This window comes from Doryrhamphus excisus, linkage group LG2, assembly GCF_037039965.1.
Source record: "Doryrhamphus excisus strain RoL-2023G ecotype Guam linkage group LG2, RoL_Dexc_Guam_v1.1, whole genome shotgun sequence".
NCBI classification, from domain to species: domain Eukaryota; kingdom Metazoa; phylum Chordata; class Actinopteri; order Syngnathiformes; family Syngnathidae; genus Doryrhamphus; species Doryrhamphus excisus.
This window is the reverse complement of record NC_136358.1, coordinates 22,036,181-22,062,852: the sequence shown is the minus strand read 5'-3', so window position 1 is coordinate 22,062,852 and position 26,672 is coordinate 22,036,181. Positions and strand designations below refer to the sequence as shown.

At 42.4% G+C, this 26,672-nt stretch overlaps 1 protein-coding gene across 2 annotated transcripts in view; it reads left to right on the top strand.

Annotated features, from left to right (window-relative positions):
• Positions 1-26,672, top strand: part of LOC131109453 (guanine nucleotide-binding protein G(olf) subunit alpha) — a 45,741-nt gene that overhangs the window by 2,143 nt on the left and 16,926 nt on the right. The window contains exons 1-5 of one of the 2 annotated variants that reach the window (XM_058061485.2): positions 1,462-2,381; positions 2,604-2,676; positions 5,702-5,756; positions 5,850-5,969; positions 16,522-16,619. In XM_058061485.2, coding sequence (XP_057917468.1) covers positions 2,243-2,381; positions 2,604-2,676; positions 5,702-5,756; positions 5,850-5,969; positions 16,522-16,619 — 485 coding nt within the window. In that variant the 5' untranslated portion in view covers positions 1,462-2,242. Of the gene's footprint in view, positions 1-1,461; positions 2,382-2,603; positions 2,677-5,701; positions 5,757-5,849; positions 5,970-16,521; positions 16,620-26,672 lie in introns of those variants that run through there. The other variant, XM_058061484.2, reaches the window with a different exon arrangement.

Below are 26,672 nucleotides of genomic sequence, written 5' to 3'. Positions count from 1 at the left end.
CCATCTGTGTGGAGTTTGCATGTTCTCCCTGTGCATGCGTAGGTATGGTATTCATAGGTATGAATGTGAGTGTGAATGGTTGTTTGTCTATATGTGCCCTGTGATTGGCTGGCCACCAGTCCAGGGTGCACAAGCCTGAAGACTCCAGCACCCGCCCCCCCACCCCAACCACCACCACCCTCGTGAGGATAAGCGGTAGAAAATGAATTAATGCTCCCATTTGTACTGCTAATACTACTACTGCCGTGTATGTTGGAGAGGAAGTGACAGTGTCATCGTGTCTGATGTATTTTATAGTTCATTAACATTAGCATGAGGCCGTTGTGTCGTTCCTGAGATGAGCGTGTCACGTGTAAAACTGGAGTGGAACATAGTTATTGAGATGAGTGTGTCACAAGGTGTAGTGGAACATAGTGGAGTTGTCATGCCTGCAAGCAGCCAGTGGAACTATCGGCCTGTTGCTGATGAACTTTGCCTCCGTTGAGGAGTTCTACCGTTGACGTTGTGTGAACTTTGCTACCGCACAACTTTCGCTGCATGCAAGGACCAACAGGATGTGCATTTATGGTCCCGGTCTTTGCTTTTGGACCAGCGCAGTCGAGGAGGAGGACATTGGACTCTGACTGTGGCTATACCCTATCTTCACTGCTTTATCATTTATTTGCCCTGCGGTGTGTTTGAAACAATCCTCCCCTCCCCCCCCAAACATTTTCCTTTTACAGTTCAGGCTGGTAAATGAATGGACTGATATTGTTTGATTACATAACATCACATGATGTCATCTCCAAGAAGCTTGTGTGCTGTTTTAAGACAAATTAAACCTAGAGCTTCCATTGTTTGGATAAGTTTTATTGCCAAAAGCTGCCATCCTGACTTACTATACATGTGTAATTGTTGTTTACTGGGTAGCATTACAACACTCAAGTTAAACATGCTGGTTGACACTTGCTTTGGGTTGTTCGCCTTTTAGAATTAAGACAACAATAAGGCTGTACGAGTCCTGCAACGGGGAAATTCCAGATTCTATTTTCCTCACAAGAAATTATATAAATATAAATACAGCGGGGACCTCCAAATGTGGTAAAGCTTGGAATTGCAGCTAAAACAATTGTGGAAAAAGTCTAAAGAATACCTGTTTATCGTATTACCTCTGACCACGAGAGGGTGGTGTGGGACAGTTTACTTTTGTGTGTGCGTGTGTTGGCCTGTGTGATTCATAACTTGAATGATTGATAGATCCAATTTTACTTGCGATAGGCCTTAACGGGCCGCCATTTTGTTCGTTTTTTTCCACAGCCGTGAACTGCTGAGAGACGTCCATTGACTGTCATAGTTGTAGTTTTTTTTTAAAACAACGTCTTCTGTTGAGGAAAGGAGGGGCGTTCCCAGGACCGCCATGATTGTAGTTTTTATCGCAGGAGAGGGCGGTGCTTCGCTCGTCTTACCGGGAAGTGAGGGGCGTTCAAGGACCACAACGACTAGATTTGTAAGGCTTGCTCGGCGCCGACTCCAGGTTTAACCGAGTGGCGAGAGGCGTTCGCGGAGCCGCATTTAAACACAGCAAATGGTGGCAAAACCCTGCACTGGAGCAAACTGCCAGTTTAGGTCAGGGCCGCGGAGCAATAGACCCATCCCCTCTTGTCAGACAGCGGTTAGGGAGGCGTCCAGGTTTCCACCCCTTCGCGGACTAGTGTAGGGGCGGCAGCAGCTCAGCTAACGGACTAAAATCGGGAATGGCCCCTCTTCCTTTGGATACGCAGGTTTTGAAATAGCCGTATGGCTACGGCTTTTTAATAGAACGCTTTAGCGCTCGTTTGTTTTCCACCTCCATGGGCCACGACTACTTCCTGGTGATACAGCGAGAGGCAGTGCTGAGTTAGATATAGCAGAGAGAGAGAGAGAGAGAGTGGGGCCGGGGATAGCAGTGTTTGGCTAGGATTCACGGACATTGCAAAGGCCTCTCATCTCTCTTATTTATTTCCACCATTTTTTACCATCACATCTCCAGTCTGCCATCTCGGTCCCCCCCCCTTCTCTCGGCTGCGTCGTACACCACCAGGCGGATTTGATGACGCTTGGCTGCGGCTAAAAGCGGAATCTTAACGGGGAACGGCTTTCTCCTTTCCCGAGAAGCCGCTCGGAGACAGATATTCTTTTTTTTCAAACACTCGACTCATTCCGCCACCATCGTTAAAGACAGATTTTTTTACGTTTTTTGTTGGCGAAGGAAGGGCGACGGAAGATGGGTTGTTTGGGCAACAGCAAGACAGAAGACCAACGCATCGACGAGAAGGCTCAGCGAGAGGCTAATAAAAAGATCGAGAAACAATTGCAGAAGGAGAGACAAGCGTACAAAGCTACACACAGGCTCTTATTGCTGGGTAAGCCTCGTCTGGATGATGAAATGCGAGCTAACCCCCTCCCTGCTTCAGCCAACACGTCTGACAGCGCCTGCTAGCATGTCATAGGGCTGGACATTGATGGAAGCCTGATTATTGCAATTAGCTCCCACAACAACTGGGCCGCTTTCTCTTTTTATGCAACATAACCCCCCATCCTGTGCCTAAATGTGCTGCTTACATGTCATTTGTTTTTGTGTGAAGGTGCTGGAGAGTCCGGAAAAAGCACCATTGTGAAGCAGATGAGGATTCTCCACGTCAACGGCTTCAACGCAGAGTGAGTGTTCAATAGCTACGTTTCCACCTAGGCTCATTTTCATCAGCCATCATGTCTCCGACATCCTCCCAAAATGAGTGAGACGGCTCACGATGTGGAGGCAGCTAGCCGCGGAGATGTGGAGCTCCCCCAGGCACCGCAGCGCCTGTTGGGCCCGGTTGCAGCCCATGCAAAGCTGCTCCCATCTTCCCCTCCCCATCCTCTTCTCTCTCCTTTCTCCCTCTCTTCCTCGTGCGCGCGCACACGCTCGGATCCGCGCAACGGTGTCACGCACATGTCAGATTCACTGCTTCCAATTTCACGGGCGAGGGGGGTCAAAGGTTTCCATCGACCAGAGCCTATCGATGATCTGTTTTGCTGCAAGGCCTCTAACTCCATTGACCAGACCGAGCAACACTTGGCGTTTTTCTGTCTGTTTTTTAAAAGCTGTGGGTATTTGGGGGGGGGGGGGCTGGAAGCATGCACACCCCTAGAACTTGGAAAGTCATCACAGGATGGAATGGATTTATCTGATATGGAGCAGTATTTGGCTTTTACTGAAGTTAGGACAGTTGTGTTCAGAGGAGCCTTGGAAGTTGGGTAATCTCTTTTTGACATTTATTTTCATAAAGAATTAATTTAAACACTTAAAAGTGGTATTTCAGCACAGTTAACTATTCATAGTTAAAACTGTACCCTTGATCACTAGTAAAAAAACAACAACCTGTTTACTTTCTAAATGTTTTTAATACCATTATTAGAGCCCTTTAGACATGAAATAACACCCCTATAGTCAATGTTACACTCTCATTATTCTTTCTTTGTACCACATTGCTAAAGCTAACGCTTCAGGGACACAGGAGCATTGTTCACGGCTTTAAGCATGCTTGCAAGCTAACTAGCTAGCCTCCAATTTAGTCTGAACGAAACCCCTTTTTTCAGTTTTGATGTTACTATTTCAAAAGGTTTTAGCTTGAATAATGTTTACATTCCCACTACCCCCCCCCCCCCCCACCCTCACCCCGCCATTAGTGATGTTTTGACAACTCGCCACATCCACTCCTGCCATGCCAAACATGGTTAAGCAAAGCTTCAGCAAAAGTACAGTCATTAGACCACCCTTGTTTCTTCTTTATTGATCTATTTTAATGTCTGGTACAACTAAAGGTACATTTGTTTGGGCAAATGATGATAACAAAATAGCTCATAGGAGTTTCATTTGAGAGCTGATATCTAGCAATGTCCATGGTTTTTTTGATGATAAACAAAAACACTTCTCATGTGACCCATTATATGTGTCCAAACAAAGCTACCAAAGCTACCAGACATTAAATGAACAAGAAAGAAGCCCAAAACATACCACTTCCACACAGAATGGGAGGTTTCCCACTCATATTGGACATGCCATGGCTGACTCCATGCAGTGTGAAAGGAATGTCATGTCTCACCACTCTATCATTAAGGGGGACCTATGATGCCTTTTCCACTTTTCTGACCTATAAATGTAGTTAGAATGTTGTATTCTTGTGTTAAACGGTTATTGGTGTTTACATGGTTATTGCTAATATTCCAGTTATTTGACTGGATGTAAACGTAGCTATCGACTTCTTGCGTAATGTATTTTTTAGGCCATTAAATACACGTGATCAATAAAGGTCGCGTATCCGCCACACAGGCGAGCAGTATCGCTGTGCGATACGGGTCTGAAACACGCATAAACCCCTCCACAATGCAACTCGAACCCTGGCTGGCGACAGAGCCAAGAGGCAGAGCTTGGACACACTTCTTTGTCACCTGCCAACACCTTGCCTTCTTGGTGAAACACGAATGCATTATCAAACTTTCTTAGTTGTGCATATAATGCACACAGAGCAATGCACAATTTCATGCTCTGTCTTCTTTCTGCTCTGTTGCCCTTGCACCATGAGGCCTTCAGGCACACTCGTAATTGAGATTATGTGCGGATTGTTTTTCATTTTTATTCATGTACCTCATATGACAATTGACATCCCCCTGGTGTTATGCGTACTCCACTTTGGGAAGCTTGGGTGTAGTGGGTACTGACGTTGGCACTTAGTACAAGGGACTGTGGTTCGAATCCTAGTCAGGTAAATGGCATCGTATATAATTCATTCATTCATTTTCTACCGCTTATCCTCACGGGGGGGGTGATGGAGCCTATCCCAGCTGTCTTCGGGCGAGAGGCAGGGTACACCCTGGACTGGTGGCCAGCCAATCACAGGGCACATATAGACAGTACCCACAGAAAAGCCACACATGCACAGGGAGAACATGCAAACTCCACACAGAGAAGACCAAGCGGAGAAACGAATCCACGTCTTCCGGATCTCCTGACTGTGTGGCCAACATGCTAACCACTCATCCACCGTGCAGCCTGTTTTGTGACTCTGTGGGAAAAAAAAAGTATTTTTGTCCGCTCTTATAAGTCGTGTTCAGATATTGTCTCGTCTCATTCTCATGAACTGGATACTAAAGCGACCTGGTAGTGTTAAAGTTTTGTGATTTCTAACCAGCTGTTAGCATGACAGAATGACTCCTGACTCTGTGTGTGTGTGTGTGTCTGTGTCTGTGTGTGTATGTGCGCGCATGTGACGGGTAGACGTTACAATACCTCCTTTATCCTTAATGATGGTTGCCACAGTCCTGTGTTGGTCGTAGCAAGACTGCCTGTGAGCCGTACATTGTGCATTTTTTCGCCATAGTCAACTATCATCAATACAGTCAATTAACGGAGCATGTATGTAACCACAAAACGCAAAAAGCTGTAAACCAAGGACCACCTGTTCACACACACACAATGACGCTTATGGACCGATCCACTGCCGCCCCCAACCACATGCTAATTTGTGGTTGCCTTTTTTTTTTAATAAACTTAAAGCCACCCATCACTGTGAACCTTTGCCCCCAAAGTGGTCACACAGGGATTGCTATCGTGAGCGCCCTCCTCGCCCCTGTGTCTGGCTCTTTGGTGGTGTGCCGCACGTGCCACTTTCATAACGCCGGCTTCTCTCATCTTCCCATGCAGAGAAAAGAAACAGAAAATCCAGGACATTCGGAAAAACGTGAAGGATGCCATAGTGGTGAGTTGAATGTGAAAGGTTTTCCGATTCAGCGATTCTTGTGCTCTTCATTCCAATGAAAGCGTGTTTTGTCTCTTTCTGTTTTCTTTTCAGACAATAGTGTCAGCGATGAGCACTTTAATACCCCCAGTCCCACTAGCCAATCCCGAGGACCAATTCAGAATCGAGTACATCAAGAGCATAGCACCTCTCTCCGACTTTGACTATTCCCAGGTGAGATGCTGCCTACTTTGTTTGTGTGTGTTATCAGTGTGGGCCTGGATAGGTTGTTGGTTCAGATGCCTTGTGAAGTTTCACTTGCATCGCTCCTGTGTGTCGAAGTCGCGAGGTCATGTGTCTGAAATGTAGCTCATGTTTAACACCAAGCCCCCCTACCCCCCCTTTGACACCGGATGTGCAGCCTGGAGACTCAGACTTGCAGAGCTGAGAATAGATTGATGGTTTCAATGTTGGCTGCATTGTAGCCAAAGAAAATGTTATCTGCTGGCCATCTTTTGAAGGAATTCTCCATTGGCTGCTCTTAATGAGCAGTGATCTTGTTGGTGCTTGCACTCGGTGTAAAAAGCACCGCCTTTCACTGGCCAGGGCTGGCCATGGTGAATGTATTCATTTGTTTACCTTTTCATTTCCAAAGCAAAAAAAAATAAACCATCTTGCTCTCTTGGTCTGCGGTCTGTTGCAAAACCTCGAATTAGCTGACCCATTTGCATCTTGCAAAGCACATTTACGAGGCGTTCAATTGCCCATGTGCACTACTTCGTTCTAAAAACATCGGACCTGCCCAAAACAAAAGAACGGCATAGGTATATATTTTTTCCTGTCTCAATTATTATAATATAGCGAAGATGCCGTGTTCTGCTTCGTCAAACGATTCATGAGATTTGTTGTGCTTTCACTTTTTGAGGGCACCGACCGCCGACCTACTTCACATGCGGACTTGATTTGCTCCACATCACTTTTGGAGATACCCGAACCACCGCTACACTACCTACGTTGACAAAAATAACTCCCAAGTCAAAGCTGCCCTCAGCTCTGCGTTTAGCCTCTCATTGCTTCTGTCTCTTTAGCTCTCTCGCAACTTCAAAACGGAAGTGGAGCATGAAAAGGTCAACTCTGGCGGACATTTCCGTCGTGTTTGATTCAACCAGCTGATCACCGTCATCCACCAGAAGTTTATCAACATCACCCATGTCAATTATATAATTGCCCCGCCCGATGTGGCGCGACGTTTGTCATTCTTTCTCCCATCATCACTGCAAAACGCATCACACCGCCGTATTGCAGCTCAGACGTAATAATGTTTTTTTTTTACCAGTAGGGATGCCCCCCATCAGCATGTTTGGCCTCTGATCCGTTCCCATTTCAAGGCTCCAACTGTGTTATTGTAGATTATGGAACTGAAACAGTTTTTTGCAAGTAACTAAAGGTGAAAATATATTAAATGAAATATTAAATAGAATATTAAAATGTGATGGCAGGTTTTCATTTTGTCTGAAGAAAATAGACAATTGTGGCATTATTTTTACTCAACAGTAGAAAAATCTAAACTAGCCCAGTGAATTACTAGTTTACAACATAGCGTTTTGATTTGTACCATCGGTAATGTGCAACCTTAGCATGTTTTTAAAGCTCATTCAACAACAGAACATGAAGCTAATGACTTCAGGGCTTCGTTTAGAGCGTCGATGAATGCGTGTGCACATGGACGCCATATAAGGTACACGAGAGATTAAAAAAAACACTCGTGATGGTTCCTGGGCTCCATGCAAGTCAGCGCTGATTGGCGAGATAATGAACACTGTGCAGAAGGCGCGATTAGGCAGCCTGAGAATGACCAGACAAGGCCATGTCTCGCCATGGCCTGCTACGCACACAACTTTCTTCTGTAATGGATTCAGGAAAGCATGACGGTTAGACAACAACTCGTGGACCACATTGGATTTTTAAAAAATATGCGGTGGTGCCGTGTATATGTAGGTGACAGAACGATATACTCCCTCGCTAAAACAAGTTAATGCACCACATGAATCAAAAACAAAGCACACGCAAGGCATGCTGGGTAGTTCCGATCCAACAACCACATGAAGAAGAAAACAATCAAGCAAAAATTGGCTAACACAACAAAATGAAAGAGTACCACATGCTACCCAGCATGCCTTGTGGCGGGATATATGGGTGTTTTTTGATGTGGGTATTGCGTTTGTATGCTCACGTGGGGCAGTTAAGTAGGTTATTTTGTGCATTGTGTGTTGACGTGTTATTACAGATTGCACCTGACTACTTTGGCGACTGAAGCGTGCGGCACTAGCAAGTCATGTTGTCAACTACACTTTTCATATTAAGGGTTTAAAAAAAAAAAAACGGAGTTTGGAAATGCCCGGTGGGCCGGATTTAGATGCATGGCAGGCCTGATGAGGCTCGCGGGCCACAGTTTGTACTGTAATGACATTGATGTTGATGTTGTAACATTGATGTTCTGAATTGAGGTGTTCATAAGGGAAAAGACAGCAAAACTCCACAATCCATAACTTAAGTAAATAAGTTAGTCTCCCTCTTCAGTGGTCCGCGTTGCCTTTTCGCTCTCTTTTCGATATTTGCCTTTTCCTCTGAAGTCCAGAGTTTGCAGCCTTTTTGTCGGTGGCCTTGCAAACCGCTTCATATTCCATTTTATGTTTGGGCCTCAGATGAAATATTAGTATTAGTAATGCTGTGATATTAAATGCAGATTTGCTACAACCAGCCCTTGAAATTGTCATTTTGCAGACTTTGTAAATGAATTGCATTGTAAATATGAAAAGGTAGTCCCATCGCCAATTGCAGGCTGTAGGATTATTTTCATTTTCAATGCAGACCTACTTCCACGTGTAGTTTGTGGCCTGCCGTAAAAACAGAACCAGATTGACGGGGACATCGGCTAATTATTCCCTGATCCCCGATCATCGAATCTACCGTATTTTTTGCACTATAAGTCGCTTCGGAGTATAAGTCGCACAAGGCCAAAAATGGATAATTTGGTAGAAAAAAAACATACATAAGTCGCACTGGAGTATAAGTGGCATTTTTTGCATGTAATTTATTTTCCAAACTACTTGACCAAAACAGACATTACGTCCTCTTGGAAGGCAAGTTCTAACAATAAAAGAATAGAGAACAGGCTGAATAGGTCTAAGATATGCTAACACAATGGTTATTCAGCTACACAAAAAATAAACATGAACAGAAAAGGTGTCCAGTGTTTATAGAATATAAACACTTTTTCATTTATAAGTCGCTCTGGAGTAAAATTCGCAGGAACAGCCAACCTATGAAAAAAAGTGTGACTTATAGTCCGGAAAATACGGTAAATCTAGACCTATGAGCTTGGTTGGGAATGCTAGCAAATTAAACCATGTCTGTAAGCCGTCACCAAAGTGTTGAAATCAACATACAGTGGCATACATTTATCTTTATAGTAATGTCAATCCAATGAATCTGTTCCATTCACCCAAAATTATGAACAAAAATGCATTTTTAGGAGAATTTCGGTTTTACATGCAAAACACATATCAATGAGGAGTGAAATAATTAAATAGAACATTTAATGAAACTGGGCAACAGTGACTCGAGATCATCCACAGATTGGAAGGATGGTGTTTCAATCCTCGCTGTCTCCACCCAGTCACTGTTGTTTTGTCGCTGGGCAAGACATTTAACCCATCTTGCCTCCAGTGCTGCCCACACTGGTTTATGAATGAGAATGAATGTTTGGCGGTCAGAGAGGCCGTAGGCGTCGGTGTACCTCAGGGCAGCTGTGGCTGCACATGTGGATTGACCACACACCGTCAGTGTGTGACCGAGGAGTGACGGACTGAATAACGGCTTCACTTCAACGTGAACGCTCTGAGTACCCTGAAAAGCGCTGTAAAAAGTCTTACTACAGTATTAGTCGTATTATTACTTGTACCTTGAAAGACCTTTGTTGACAAAGACAAGCAGCAAGGGATGAGAGATCCACTCAGATGACGCCTTTTCTACAAGTGACACAAGAGACTGTATTCAGCATACTACTGGATATTATTCCTACCAATGGGTGAAAGACAACAGTTTTACAGTTCCACATTTTTTTACTTAATTTTTTGCTCTTTACAATCCAATTTTTTTTAAATCAGTTTGTTACAAAAACGCACATTTATACAGTTTAATATGGTTGTGAAAGTAGATCTCCAATACAAACCACAGCTGTACAAAAATCAGAACTGAATTGAGAATAACCTCTAAATTCCAATTCAATTCTTGAATTGGATTTCAATTCTTGAATTGGAATTTCGGTTGCAAACGGGAAGCGCAGTTGCAATTCAAATTGGAATTCCCGGAAATTAAATTTAAACTCCATGAAATTCAAAGAAATGCATGATGCGTAACTAAGGTGTATGTAATAATCTTTACAGTGCGTATGTAAAATATTAATTTGGAAGGAATTCAGGAATCCGCACAGGAAGTCTGGATCCAGGAAATTTTACATTGTGAGATGGGAGCATTTTTGGCATTTGTGCACACAACTACACAAAAAAGTTGCTTAGGGCATTTAGCCTTCCCAGTCCAGCTTGCATGCTAATATTACTATCTTATAATTTTTAGCTGTTTTCATGGATCGACACTAGGGTTAGACAATACAGATCTTAGAATATATCACAATATTTTGGGGATGTATCACAATATGATGATATAAAATGATATAGGTGTTTACCACCTGTTTAGTTCTGTGGGAGACAGTTTAGTGTTTATAGTCAGATTTGTCTGCAGAGTAAATACTTCCCCACACGAATGTTCCTTCCCCTCATGATTTCATTCATCTTATGTATCAAAGTCCGCCATGGCACAACTTATTTATGTTTATAACATTTCTTCTGGTATAAGTCATTTTCTTAACATTGTAGGACTCTATACCGGTAGATAAGATAAGATATGCCTTTATTCGTCCCTCAACGGGGAAATTTGCATTGACAGCAGCAAGAGAACAGAATCAGTTTGCAGTACAAAATATACAATATAAAGATAAACAGTATAAACAACCTAAGTATGAACAACTTTACCCAGGGTTTATATAAATACAGTTACAAGAAAATATTGCGCAAACCTAGTACACAATATTTTACATGTTTAAGATTAAGATATGCCTTTATTTTCTTAGGATTTTCATCAATATGAACTTAAGGCCTTAGTCATGCCAACACGCAACGTATATTATGCTCACGTAATTATACTAAAACTTTAAACATTTTCAAACGTCGGCATTTATACACACACTTTGCGCAATTATGCTAGGTGTTATCATGCTAACATTAGCATGTTAACCGTTGTTCGCATTCTTTAAGTCATTCAAAGCCTTCCATTATGTGTTTTCATGTTCAAGGAATCAAAATATGTAGCTAAAATAAATATAGTACTAATATTTATGGTGTAAATCACAATGGGGGGGAATATGGCGCCTGACGGTGCTTTTGTGGTTCTTACTGAATTGGTGATGATTCAACCCCAACTTTTTCTGCTGTCTGTGTGAACTTGTGGATGTGAAAAGTATTGGAAATACCTGCAAAACAACATTGGGCGAGACCCGCCCCCCGCCCCCGGCGTTTGTCTTCTTGTGTTTATCTCGGAGATGGAGTTACAGTGTCGTGTGGCAGGTAAGCTTCAACTTCACGCCGACCCCGCTGACTACTCCACTTTAAGTGGGGGCGCACAGCTACCCTTTCATTTGACACCGGATTTACACTACATCTGTCAAATGACACATTTCAGGGTTATTATTTTTAATATATACTGTAATGTAGCCTAGCTTGGATGTGTGTCACGGCAGTGTGGACGTCATTTTAAAAATCCCTGACCTCAATTGCATGTGGCTTATATACACAGTATATAACGAGTGCCAGTAGTGATGTCATCCATATGTCAATCAATGACGAAAGTCAATACAGCCCTCACATTTCAGCAGTCATTGTACTCTGTCTTCTCAAGGGACAATATTACAAACGTAAACTCTGATACACTTCAGAGTAGTCAGTGCACAGCTTGTATAGCAGTATGGATTTACTATCCAGTGAAATTGAGTCAACACAACAGCCATTATTGTCTTAATGTCTGGCAAAATAACTGAAAACATTTTGTGGACATTTTCCGCTCGCTGCTTTCTCCCCCACCTTAGCCCCTTTTCCACCTCAGGAACTTTTCCTACTAGTTTTAAATCTACCCAAGTAAAAAAAAAAGAAGTTCTTTAAAGAGCTGAAAGGTGTTCATCCTGGCAACGAGGTACTTTCGCCAAAGTTCCAGTAACTCTTGAGGGGCAGGCTGATTGGTTGAACTCACTTTTGGTGTTTCCGCTCAGACGCCATGTTTAAACCAGTGTTGGGTTACGAACTTTGGTAACATACATTTTTCCAGCTTACATGTAGATAATACATGCAAATTTACGAGAAGTGGATGGATTCTCTTGTGCGTGTTTGCCCCCTTCCTCAGTTTGTCACACTGTAATATTTAAGATCATCAAATGTAATTATTAGTCAATGACAACACAACTGAACACAGAATGCATTTTTTAATGACATTTTTTATTATTAAGAAAGAAAAAAATTCAAAACCTCCATGGCCCTGTGTGGAAAAAGTGTTTTCCCCCCAAAACTAATAATGAATGAATGAAACATACACACATAGTAGCTAGGCATAATATACTGTAGCAAGATTCCAGGTTCTTATGGAGGTGCTTAAACGCGACTTTACTCACCACCGACAGTGGCTCATCATCTTTTCTGTTATACAAGGTTGGTCGTATTAAACTTCCCTGGTTTTGTGCCACCACGGGAATCTTGTGCATGACAAGTTTTGTGCTCAGCTACAGCATCTTTTTACTGCCACATTCCCGTTCCTACTACTTACTACTCCTCACTACACACTGTGGTTGTGATCACATTGGGTCTATGTGTGCTGGGTCCTAGTCTAGAATTGACTGCTTGTATTGGATTGCCAATGTGGGAGATTTGAGATGCAGGCTGATATAATCCCAGATTGTTGTCTTTTTTGATGCCGTTATCAGTCTGGAACATCCTAATTAAAACGGCTCAAGAACATTGTGGAGGAAATTGCAACTCTTCGAGCTGAGATCATGTAGAATAGCATGTAAACGTTTTTATTGCAATGTTTGCCAATATTTTGAATATTCTTTTCCTGAGATCCAAACAAATATTGACAATAGAGAGGCTTCTGGTGTTTTTAGACGGGTGAAGATATTCCAATGCGAAAGATACACATTGCAGGTAATTACTGTTGTTTTGTCAGTATGGGTGTAAAATTGGTCTTGAATTGTATTCATTATTCATTTTGTCGCAGACATAGAAGCTGTGTTGTTGTGTGAAAGAACACAAAGTCATGGCACTATCCTGTTCTCTTGGGTTTTGTGTAAAATGCACAGGCGTAGAAATGCTGAATCTACTGTTAAAGAGAGTGCTAATGTGCACAACCTCAAGTTAATTCATTTAATCACACACATTCTGAAAAACAAAACTCGTACTGGTGGATGATGGCTCTGTATTCATTAGCCACGTACACATGGACCCAAATATGCCAGTTGCATTCGGTTTATTTGCTCAAAGGGAAAGAATTTAAACTTTGGATACGCCTCATTCTGAAAGAAAAGTGCCAATCCGAATGAATATATAATCGGATTCACGGAGGTGGAATATTCCTTTCCCCAATCCGGTTGAGGTATCTTGTACCCGCTCAAACAGAAAGTTGTCAGGGTACGTTCTTCTTCTTCTGTTGTTTATTGGCGGTTAGCAAACAGCTTTCGGTGTGCATTACCGCCATCTGTGGAACAGAATCTAAACCCTTCTATACTTTATTCACAAGTCCAGTATTATTAAAAAAGAAAATATATATCTATATAAAACATGTTCCGAGTGTAATTATAAAATATTAGTAAGATTGTATTTGATCTTTTCCTGTTTAAATTGATCCCGGGTACATTCTTTCAGCACATGCTCAGATATGATGTAACACGCAGCTGGAGACGTTCTTCAGTTTTATAAATGGAGGTGAGCAATCGGCAATGGACAGCTATGCAACGTTGGTTTTTGATCCAAACTAACTTTCAAGACTGGACGAACGAAAAACTGGCAATACGGAGTTATTCCAACAAGTGAAAGAAAAACTCCGGTATCAAGCCGGAAGTCGGTATCACGTGATGTTGATGTTTACGTTTTTACTGTGCATGCTCCATTGACTATTCTCTTTGATTATAGCGGCGCATGTAGACAAGATTGGAATATTCCTTTCCATGTATACCATTGTTTCGGAAAGGTCATTCAGAAAGATTCCATTCGGAAAGAGAAAAACTCATGTAAACGTGGCTATTGTGTACTTTGTGTTGTTCCTGTCTTAGTTTTAGCCAATACATAATAAATAGTGTTGGACCGCTAGACCGCTAGGACCCCTCCCTTCATAAAAAATTGTCAATTTTAGTTTGGCCCCAGTGGAAAACAATTGATGTTCACGGCTGTGTGGTATTCTTGTAGATGTCCGTCGTATGTGTGCACATGCACGACAACAGTCTCGGAGATGCCACCGACAATTGGGAGTCACTGTGTGGTTTTCAATTTGCCATCATTAGCTGATAACAAACATAACTGGGGTGTGTGTGTGTGTGTGTTCAGGGGCCATACAGTACATTCCCTTTAAGGCTCTGATGTGCCAGTTCTGCAGGATCTCTGTGTGAAAGAGGCCCGTATTACACCAGCTGCAAAGCTCGGAATACTCAGCACTACTTTGTAATCATTCATCAGGGGTCTGGACTGGGTGTCCCTGTCGTGTGATACATCTGCAGTCAACAGTTATGGATGTGAGACCCGGGCCGACTGGATCGGCAGTTGTCTTCCCCACTGTGAGTGAAATCACCAGATCTGCGAGAAGATGTCTCCCACAACATGTGATTTATCAGCCTCCGGTGGGGGGCTACGTTGAGCCTCATGCACAGTGCTAGCATAGAGTCCGCGCTGAGCGCACACAGTCATGTGGTGGTTCTGGGTGAGGGGAGGAGTCTGAAGGCTGAAAGACTTGTGTGCAGTAGGCGAAGAGCGATATTGCCGCTAAAGTCCTGGGAAATGTCTGCGAGTCATTGAGAGTCATTTCATAATGCCCCCTTTGTTCCTGAGCAGGAAGCCCACTGAAGTGCTAAGACTACTTCCACTTCGTTTACGGCCACGACTTTCCACAACAGGACAACTTTACCAGTTTGGGGCTTTTGATGGTTGACTTTTGACAAGTGCCTCACGGTGCCTCGCTTGGTGTTTAGGTGAAATCTTTCTTGTGACCGTCCAGTCATGACTTTCAATCTGAAAGATCTAAAGTCATCAATATGCAGCATTACTCAACCTTCTTCCAATTGTTTCTTACTGAATTTGTACTCACATGATTCTGAATGGAAATAATTACCCGTCTGTGTTCTTTTTCCATGACCTTTTCCTCCTCAGCGGTCATGGCGACAAAGTCAAGTGTTGATAAATAGAACACATGATTGCCACCATATGAATTGGGGTTTCAGACGTAAGTTCCTGCAAATTTACTGCTAAATACTAATGAATTACTGTAAATCAGTACTGTGGAGCTTTCACTTACCGGAACTCCTCAGAATGGCTGGGCGTAATTATTTACTTGACTGCAGAGAGTACCTGGTGTCTATTTGAAGTAAGGCGTCTATGTCAGATGGGTGTTGATTCCCGTCACGTATTATGGACGCACCTGCATGAACAAGCATGGCCAACCCAGATAAGCAGCAGCAGCACTCTGGCAAAGTTCCATGTGTTAGCACTCGCTGTATGGTTCTGAGACCATGTGGATCTGTATTTTGGTTTTCATTCATTTTTTCTATAAGTTTTGACAGACGTACAAAAACTGACACGATTTTTCTCACAAAAAATAATGTAGCGGTAAATCAGATGACGAGAAAGGTGTACACAAACGGGGGCAAAATTTTGGTGACATTTTTTGGCAAAAACTGAATCATCAAAAACTGTGGTGTACAAAAAACGTGGATTGATTCTATTTTTTTTGTTTGTTTAACAAACAAACGTGGCTACAACATGACTAAGAAGGCCACAGCTTGACAAAATGTATTGGCACAACTTTGCTCGCAACTTTACATTCCATTGGATTCCAACAGGCAGATTGTTTGTGACATTTGGTTCCACTTGGTGGACACTTGGAAGATTTTAAACATTTTGAAATTTTTTTGCCGCCAAACTCAATTTTTGCCGCCGTTACGAGCCACCACGAGCCAATTGGTTTGAGCCACTGCACGCCACTCGGCACCTTATTGGTGACACGAGGTGCCACAGCATAAGAGCCCACAGGCTGGACATGGACTGTCCCGTCATGCTTACCTGGCATCAGGAAGCACATTTTCAATTCTTAACATTTCATATGACCTTCATTCCACAAACAATAAACTCTCTCTCTTTGAAATAAAACTGTTGTTGTAGTATCACAGCTACAGTAAAGAGCATTGACCAAATATCAGTTGTATCACCGCAGTTTTCCAAGTTCAATAAAAAACTAAGTTGCTTTGAGGCAGTATTTGAAACAAAGTTGCCGTATCTAAAAGTAAAGTCTTTTTGTTGGTTATATTCCTTGGATAAGAGCATTTACACATATTTTTATTGCTGTACTTTTTCAGAGATGTGTTGACTGCACGCTGTCTTACTGCAATGACGTCACACTACTTTCTTCCCCCCCATCTCAGGAGTTCTTTGACCATGCAAAGAAGCTGTGGGACGATGAAGGGGTGAAGGCATGCTTCGAGAGGTCCAACGAGTACCAGCTCATCGACTGCGCACAATAGTGAGTGGAGAATTATTATTACTTTTTTAATTCAATGAACGTTCATATTCGGCATGCAAGGTGAAAGCACCGCAGTGTGCGCTAGTGTCATGTCATATATACGAACACGAGCGGGATGTGTATGCTGTGGGCGTTGGCAAGATAAGCGAGCAGCAAATGTGTCCTTTTTGTAAAATGTATACATGTGTCTGTTCACCTGTCGTGTGACATTTGCAAAGTGCTGAAAATGTCCCCTCCCCCATTTACTGTAAATACACTCAGCAGCCACATCATTAGGTACACCTGCACTGTTAAAAGGTTTTGTTTTGGGCCTCGGCAGAGGTATGTGGCATACCAATGGACGCCATTTTCTATAGGCATAAGTTACATTGTGCAAGCATTCTCACTTGAAAGTTTCTCTTTTGTCCTGACTTAAGGAGACCTATTGCTAAATTCCATCAGGACAAAAGAGTATGTGGGTCATGATCAGTTTTTGCTGTTTTTTTTCTTTTTTAAACAATTGTACAACTTCAGTCGCTGTTTGGAAATCCTGATAAGTGCAGTGTGGCAAGCCTTGTTCCTGTTGGACAGACCTTTTTTTCTTCTTCTCGTCTTTGTCCTCACATGTATAGGTGAGCTTGTGCCCCCCCATCTCAAAGGTTTTAATCAGTGACCGGGACGTGTTGTAGTGTGGGCTGGTGTTACACAGGGTCTGGCGAGTCTTCGTGCAGACATGGCGTCTCAGGAGGCTCCTCCTGAACGGCTCGGCTCCTTGAACATAAATTTGACTGCAGGTCAAGTCTTGGCCTCGCTCTCTCTTTGCCTAAGAGCAGAAAAAGGAGGGAGCGAGTCAGGTGATGCTCACATGACACATTTTAAGCGCCGCCTTCCAGGCCACACGGTCTGCATTTCCTCTTTCTCTGCTGTCTGAGATGTTTATTTAATGACACACTGTATGTCATGTGTTCAAGTGGGCATGATATTAGGCACACATGAACTGAGAGTTGCGCCTCATAAATTGGTCATGAAGCTTGTTTACAGCAAAACTTTAACATTAAAGGGGATCTATTTTTCCACTTTTCTGACCTATGCATGTAGTTAGCATGTTGTATGCTTGTGTTAAACGATGCCAAAGTTTCAGATAATGAGGTATGCTCATTTGGAAGTGAGCTCTGAGAGAAGTTCGGGATGGCTCAAAACGCTCTGTTTCAAAAGGCGGGGTAAAACTGCCCCTTTGTGATGTCACAGAGGGGCAGACTTCCTCATATTTAAACTCTCTGCCCTCCCACAAGCTCTGCTTCCCTCGCGCTCTCCCAAGCGCTGCTCCGCTGTTTAGCTAGCAATGCCTTGAACGGGAACACCACATTTGTTTACAATTCCTAAAGACGCTACCAAACTTGCTGAAGCCCTACACCTTTCCAGCGTTACTTGGCTATGTGAGTCAGAAGGTCAAGTAGTAGGTAACAGTGTTCTAACTGTGTTTATTTCAATCATGGAGCAAAAGCGCTTGTCTGTGTAGCATTGTAGCATAGTGGAAGCAGGGTTTGCTAGTAGCCTTTCCCCCCCACAATTACTGACTTTTACACACTGGCAGTCCCGCAAAACACATTAATTACATGTAAGCGATAAAATGCTAAAGCTACGTATCGTTGAGACGTCTTGAAGTCCTGGCTCTGCTGGACAGTCTCTGCTTCCGGATTGGATTCGTGATTCAACCCATATAGCTGATGTTATAAGCGGACATTTTAGAAAGGTAAATTGCCGTTGATCATCAACTCCTATATCATTTATCAACTGCTATAAAGTTAGCAGCACAAATCGGAACTATTTCTATACGACTGCATTCTTGAAGATTAATTGAATTTGAAAAGGTGCTTGAGTTATGGTGAAAGAAATTGGACAGAATACTTTGCTTGTTTGAGATCTTTGATGGAAGCATCCAATAGAAAATAATGTCCTATGAGTAAAGCAAGTATTGCAAGATGAAATTTAAGCTTGTTTATTACTAGGGATGGACCATACTGGTGTTAAGGATTCAATGTGGCCCTTGGACCGTAGTTTGCCCAACCCTGGCTCAGGGAAAGTTATGACAAAAGGAGCGCTTGATTTGCTCACTCTAATCCACCTACAGCACAGTATAGGTAATATTTCCTCATTGGAGATTTTTGTATTATGTATTTTTTTAATTAATTTTTAATAAATTTTTTATGCACCCCTATTTATAACATTCAGTCATATCATATGATCTTTGTTTTGATTTAAAAATAAACAGGCTGCCACTTCTGATGCACAGAACACGCGCTGTGCGTAGGGCCCTGTGTTCCCCGGAGGGCGCATTTCGAGCAAGGGTGCGCATTCTCAGCAAATGCGCAAAGCGGTTCAAAATATTTCTTTTCAAATATAGTCATAAAACCATCTTAGTTTTTGACAGTAAATGTGAAGTAGTCCCATATCTGCCTGAAATGCTTTGGTCCTGCCTGAGTGCACTCAGAGCTGCTGATGGTGCTTAGTAGTAAGTAGTCAGCAGCCACTGCCGCCCGTACTAAAATAAAAGCCGCTTTCTATGAAATTTTACAACTAACCTTTTCCCTGCCCTTTCAGACTCTGTCACCAATTAGAGAACAGTTCCCCTTTGGGGACAGACATTTTTTCAGTCATTACCACCGAGTTGAATCTCGCAGCTTTACACGCCAGCGGACAGCCACGGCATGTAAATCATCGTCACAATTGTTTTGATGCTGTCAGTGCCATTGAACGTATTCATCTTCATCACACTTCAGCTTCATGCTCCCTTTTTCTTCCGCCAGCAAACTTTCCCGTGGGGGCCCATGCAGGACGGCCCTCTGGGCAGGAAATAAGTTGGAGCGAGCCAATGGGAAGCACTTGTTCCTGCCAAACGGCATGTTTATATTGATGCTTTTGGAATTCATTGATCCGCCCTGTGCTTCGCACATTTCTGTATTTTAATGACACAGATATACGTCTGCCAGGGAATTGATCGGGGGCTATTTTAGGACCTGTTCCATTGCAGAGCGCAAAGCCCAATCAAACTTTTAGATTTTTTTTTTTCACAACACACACATCTAACCTTGCAGTGCTCCAAGTTAAAAGTGAAGTTTTTTTTGCCCCCACTGCTTCCACCGGTTTGGGTGTTTTACCGCATCTTCCACACCAAAGTCCTACAAGCACACTTTTTATGAAATGTTGCTTTGTGCTTTTGCAACAGGATGGGGCCTTCCCTGAAATTATGCTTATGCTTTGTTTGTTTCAAACATACTCAACCTGTTCAACATCTTATGTTTACCCTTGCATGATTCCGCACCTTCAGGAGTCGTTGATTTACAGCCATCCCTTGTTTATGGTGGTAAATTGTGAATTTACACCAAGTAGGATTCAATAAATAAATTTAATATTTTGGTAGTTAGATCACAGAAAACCCGTTAATGACCCTCTGAAACGTTTTTAACTTTATTAGAGCCCACTTTTAACAAAACAAAGAGAAAGAGATGCCATGTGAAGCTTTTTACCCACATCCATCTGGCTCATGAATTCTTGATTTATGTGTGTGCATGTTCTGTATGTTTAGGTATCCACATGTACATGGCTCACAAATGCTGATTTACATGGATACTTTTTAAACTTCACCAGGGATTATTTATTTATGCATATTTGTAGCTTATTATTTCTTTTATCATTGGTTTTATTGTGCTGGCAAGGCTTTCTTCTCTTTAATATTGATTGAATTGTATTGTTGGGTACATGAACTGTACAAGCATTAATGCTCTGCACAAATGAGGTTCCTAACTGATAAAGTTCTTAAGTAAGTAAGAGCCCTCTTGACATGAAATAACACCCCTATAATCAACTTTTTTACCTCGTATAGTAGAAACGATCAGTGATAATCAGACATGTTAGCATCAAGACAATCTTGAACGTAACATGGGTCGATCGCATAGCATTTGAAAAAAATGATATTCCTATCTGTCATTTCTCACTATGACCTTTTTGTCACTCGATTCATATACAGGATTGCCTTAGACATACACTCCGACACTACTGCTAGCTTAGTTTACACAGGGACACAAGAGACAGCCACCGCTTTAAGTATGGCAAATGACTGAGAACTCATTAGACTTCAAATGATTTATTCCAAACACAAGAACGTTTTGAAACTTAGTGGGAAAGGACAAAGTAAGAAGCCAAAAATATACCACTTCCACACGGAATTGGAGTATAACATGTCGGACTCTTCATCCATGCAGTGCAAGTTAAGGTAATGTAATGTAAGGTCATGTCTCATCAACATTAGTGACTCCTAGGGACCAGAATACTACGTATGGTTTGTCTTTCAATATTTTTTGGCCTGCCAAACAGCCATTATTGTGTGAATGCTCTTGAGGGCATTCTGCACCATAAGGTGTCGCCCTTTTCTTTAAAGATGCACCCCTCCTCTCTGAGTCCTGCTACATGTACAGTAGGCTCTGCCACTTCTAAGCTTTAGTGATGGGCATTCCACGGATGAATCTGATTTAAGAGTTTGATGTTTGAAATGAACCATAAGAGCCAGCTTGACCTCCATCATTTGGTCAAGTCAAGTCTATTTATATAGCCCTTAAGAGCCTCAAAGGGCTTTACAAACCCGCAACAATGGACGAAAGTAGACGACATCCCCTGAGCTGAACCCCCATCAGGGCAAGGAAAAACTCAAAACCCATTTGGGGAAAAAAGAAAGCTTGAGAAGGGACCACAGAAGGGGAGAATTCCCCCTCCACGATGTTGAGTGGGCAATATATGACAAAGTATTTATATAATTAAGTATTTACATGGAAAATTCAAAAATGTTTTGAGTAAACATAAAAAAACATATTTTTGCTTGGTCAAACGGCAATAATAAATCCGTCCTCTGTAAGAATTGCTGGATTGTTACGCTCGTGTGTGCAATGCTTGGTGGGTAATGCAAGTTTGAAACAAGTGGAGCACTTCACGTGTGGCACCACCCGCTTTCAGTTCAATGTTCTTAGAAAAATTAACATGTTCTTTGGAAGTCGACTTGTTCATGCACAACACCGCTGAGCACACATACAAACCACCTGAGCATTTCTTGGATATCATTGAACACCATCAGATGTGTCCAACTTCCATTCTGTGGTATTTTGTATGAGTGGCCTCAATAGGTACAAGCCGGTGCCTTGTTGTGCCCGTCCCAAGTTATGTGTCAGGAAGGGCATCCGACGTAAAATTTTGCCAACGCAAATATGCAAATCAACAACACAACTTCCATACCGGATCGGTTGAGGCCCGGGTTAACAACGACCGCCATCGGTGCTCTTCACCTACAGGGTGCCGGTGGACATTGGGTTACTGTTGGTCAAAGAAGGAGAGGAGGATGATGTGCCCGTAAGAAGAGAGAGAAGAGGCGCACCAAGAACTTGGACTAGGGACTTTGAATGTTGGCACTATGACAGGAAAAGGTAGAGAGTTGGTTGACATGATGCAGAGGAGGGAAGGTAGACATACTGTTTGTCCAGGAGACCAGGTTGTGGCCTGTTGTGGCATTATTTCATCCTTTTGCTGAAATGTTTACTTTTGTCAATCCATAGTCTATGCCGCTTATCATCCTCACTCGGGTCACAGCGGTATGCTGGAGCTTATCCCAGCTGACTTTGGGCAAGAGGCGGGGTACACCCTGGTTTGGTCGCCAGTCAATCGCAGGGCACATTTAGTACTTTAGTACTTTTTAGTACTAAAAATATCAACCAAAAATAAACACTCTGGGAAAGTCGGTGTCATGTATCCGGCCTTCACAATAAAAGCATGCTAGTACTACATGCACGGTTAAACCACGCTTGACATTCAGTCCACACTTGCTTCATTCTCATTCAAAAAGAAAAAAAAATCACCACTTCCAGTCCACCTTAAAAGACCAAGACCCGCTTTGGGTTGGTGTGTGGATGTGATACTGCCAGTTCGTTTTGCCATAACACAGGTTAGTAAGTAGCCTGCAGCTCTCGTAACTCCTCTGCCCCATGAACTACAGTGAAGAAAATAAGTATTTGAACACCCTGCTATTTTGCTATTTCTCCCACTTAGAAATCATGGAGGGGTCTGAAATTTTCATCGTAGGTGCATGTCCACTGTGAGAGAGATAAACTAAAAAGAAAAATCCAGAAATCACAATGCATGATTTTTTAACAATTTATTTGTGTGATACAGCTGCAAATAAGTATTTGAACACCTGTGTATCATCTAGAATTCTGACCCTGAAAGACCTGTTAGTCTGCCCATTAGAAGTCCACCTGCACTCCATGTATCATCCTGAATCAGATGCACCTGTTTGAGGTCGTTAGCTGCATAAAGACACCTGTCCACCCCATACAATCAGTAAGACTTTAACTTGTAACATGGCGAAGACCAAAGAGCTGTCCAAAGACACCAGAGACAAAATTGTACACCTCCACAAGGCTGGAAAGGGCTACGGAGCAATTACCAAGCAGCTTGGTGAAAAAAGGTCCACTGTTGGAGCTATCATTAGAAAATGGAAGAAGCTAAACATGACGGTCAATCTCAATCGGAGTGGAGCCCCATGCAAGATATCACCTCGTGGGGTCTCAATGATTCTAAGAAAGGTGAGGAATCAGCCCAGAACTACACGACAGGACTTGGTCAATGACCTGAAAAGAGCTGGGACCACCGTTTCCAAGGTTACTGTAGGTAATACACTAAGACGTCATGATGTGAAATCATGCATGGCACGAAAGGTTCCCCTGCTTAAACCAGCACATGTCAAGGCCCGTCTTAAGTTTGCATATGACCATTTGGATGATACAGAGGAGTCATGGGAGAAAGTTTTATGGTCAGATGAGACCAAAATAGAACTTTTTGGTCATAATTCCAATAAGCGTGTTTGGAGGAAGAAGAATGAAGAGTACAATCCGAAGAACACCATCCCTACTGTGAAGCATGGGGGTGGTAGCATCATGCTTTGGGGGTGTTTTTCTGCACATGGGACAGGACGAGTGCACTGCATTAAAGAGAGGATGACTGGGGCCGTGTATTGTGAGATTTTGGGGAACAACCTCCTTCCCTCTGTCAGAGCATTGAAGATGGGTCGTGGCTGGGTCTTCCAACACGACAACGACCCGAAGCACACAGCCAGGAAAACCAAGGAGTGGCTCCGTAAGAAGCATATCAAGGTTCTAGCATGGCCCAGCCAGTCTCCAGACCTGAACCCAATCGAAAATCTTTGGAGGGAGCTCAAACTCCGTGTTTCTCAGCGACAGCCCAGAAACCTGACTGATCTAGAGAAGATCTGTGTGGAGGAGTGGGCCAAGATCCCTCCTGCAGTGTGTGCAAACCTGGTGAAAAACTACAGGAAACGTTTGACCTCTGTAATAGCAAACAAAGGCTACTGTACCAAATATTAACATTCATTTTCTCAGGTGTTCAAATACTTATTTGCAGCTGTATCACACAAATAAATTGTTAAAAAATCATGCATTGTGATTTCTGGATTTTTCTTTTTAGTTTATCTCTCTCACAGTGGACATGCACCTACGATGAAAATTTCAGACCCCTCCATGATTTCTAAGTGGGAGAAATAGCAAAATAGCAGGGTGTTCAAATACTTATTTTCTTCACTGTATATGTTAACTTGCAAAACTGCGGCATATAATATGAAACCGCACTGTTTATGAATTGATCGGCTGCGTAAATAAACATGTGCAAACAGGATCTTTTCATCAATTGTTAGATGTTGATACCGCTTGTTGTCACCTGTCACTCATGGAGTTTCATTGCAAAATAGTACAGAATAGATTTCATGTTGTGCGCTGCATAGATTTGCTGTGTGCTGAGAACGCTGGAACAGTGCGTGATTGCATAGGTGCGCAGCTTCGAAAGAACATGGGTTGTATGTGTTTTTCAGCAGCTACTCAATGTAAAGTTCCAACGTGTTTTGTGGATGGACTGACACATGTGCAGCAGGAAGTTGGACTCTGGTTTTCTGTTTCTTGGGCTGGTTCTCCTTCGTGCTGGTCACGGGACCCTGCCACCAGCCTGGGGCAGCCACTGACACAGTCATCTGGGGCAGTAAAATGCTAAGAATGGCCAGCATTGTCAGCCAGCCCTGGCCCCTGGAGGACTCGGCGAAACAGAGCTACGCTTTGCAAACAGTAACTTTGCTCAATAAGGGGCCTCTTCTTCATAGAAGATATTTTTATACCACTTTTTCCCGCTCTTAAGTCACTTTAGTTTGAGTTTTGTAGCAACGCCGGCTTCTTTGTGGCCTTCAATTTTGTACTTGGAGATTTTCAGCACTTTTATATTTTACAGGTTTTACCCTATGCCAAAATGAATATCAATTCGACAAGATGATTTCCTTATCTCAGTGTTGCCCTTACAAAGGGAGGTTCAGGACTGTTCAATTCATGTGATTTGTAAGTTCAAGTCATCACAGAGTCTGTGGTCACACCTCCTTCTCTTCAATTCTTCATGAAAAAAACGTTTCCCTGAAGCACTAATGCGGGCCTATTTTGGTCTCTCACGCCACAATAAACTCTCAATTGTAGCAAAATATTTTGATGAGTTGCACTTTAGCATCTGCTCTCTCCACGTGTAGTTTCATTGCACTCATTTTCTTCTCATAGACACATTAGTGGCTATGAGCTGTATCAAATCAGCCTGGAGTACCACAAGGCTCCATACTTAGACTTATTTTATTTTCATGATATGTTCATGATTTACCAAGTGTTTGCAAAACGTCAATATCATATTGTATGCAGGTGATGTTGTCATTTTTACCAATGGAAAATCTGACATAGAAGTCTGGAAAAATGGATGAGTGGCTTAGTAAATCATTTCTTTTATTAGCCTCTAAAAAACTGCACGTTATTTTCAAAACCCTTGGCAGTAAAGTCTTTCTAAAAGGAGATGAGCTGCAGTTCGTACATGCATTGAAATATTGAAAACATATCCCAAATTGTCAACTTTAATATTGAGAATTGTCTGCAAATCAGATCGCCACTGAAATGTTTCTCCATTCCGTGATTCTTGTTGTTGTTTTGAATAATGCATTACTAACTGCTCACTGACAAGCTTAAAATCAATAAAAAAAAATCTTTTGACAAAGACTTTAAAAATCTTTGAGAAATACAATATTTACGTTTGAGAGTTTTAGAAAATGTGAATGAGCCTCACCATATCCCAGGGGTCATCGTCGTTTTCAAAACCAAGATTTCGAATACTGATTAATGTGAAGGGCTACCACTTTGATACACACTTCTGAAATAGCCAGTTTGCTCAATTTACCTTTAACTATGTTATTAATTAATTAATGTAATTAATGATTTTCATGACTCCAAATTGTCCCCCGCCTCTCGCCCAAAGATGGCTGGGATGGGCTCCAGCACCCCCCGCGACCCTCGTGAGGAAAAAGCGGTAGAAAATGAATGAATGAATAATGATTTTCATCTATAGGAAGACACTGATCATATTAATTTTCTCACAATATCAATGATTTCAGCCGAAGCATTCTCTGGTCAAGCTAACGGGAGCCAGCCAAAATTATTATTATTGCAAAAGAACATTAAGGCTTGTCAAATACTGTGTGGTGAACATTTTCTAAGGTGTGTGTCCCAAGTAACACCACATTTCAGAAAAAGAACATCATACCAGCAGTAAAATATGGTGGTGGCAGTGTGATGGTCCAGGGCTGTTTTGTTGCTTCAGGACCTGGAAGACTTTCTGTGATAAATGGAACCACAAATTTTGTCCTGAAGGAGAATGTTTAGTTCTGCAGTAGGACAATGATCCAAAATGCAACCAGCAGGTCCCCCTCTGAAGAGGTCGGAGTCTTCATTTTGACCACACACACACACCCTAAAACAGGGATTGTTCTTAATGTAGATTATTTTAACCAAAGTGTTTGTCCTTCTGCAAGAATCATATGACATACTCGTCAGCTGACCGAGGACGTATCAAAGGGGCACTTTGAATGTGTGTGTGTGTTTTGAGATAAAGTAGAGAATGTGATGTGCTGGAAGTTTAGTGCGACTCCCATCTTCACAAACCACGGTA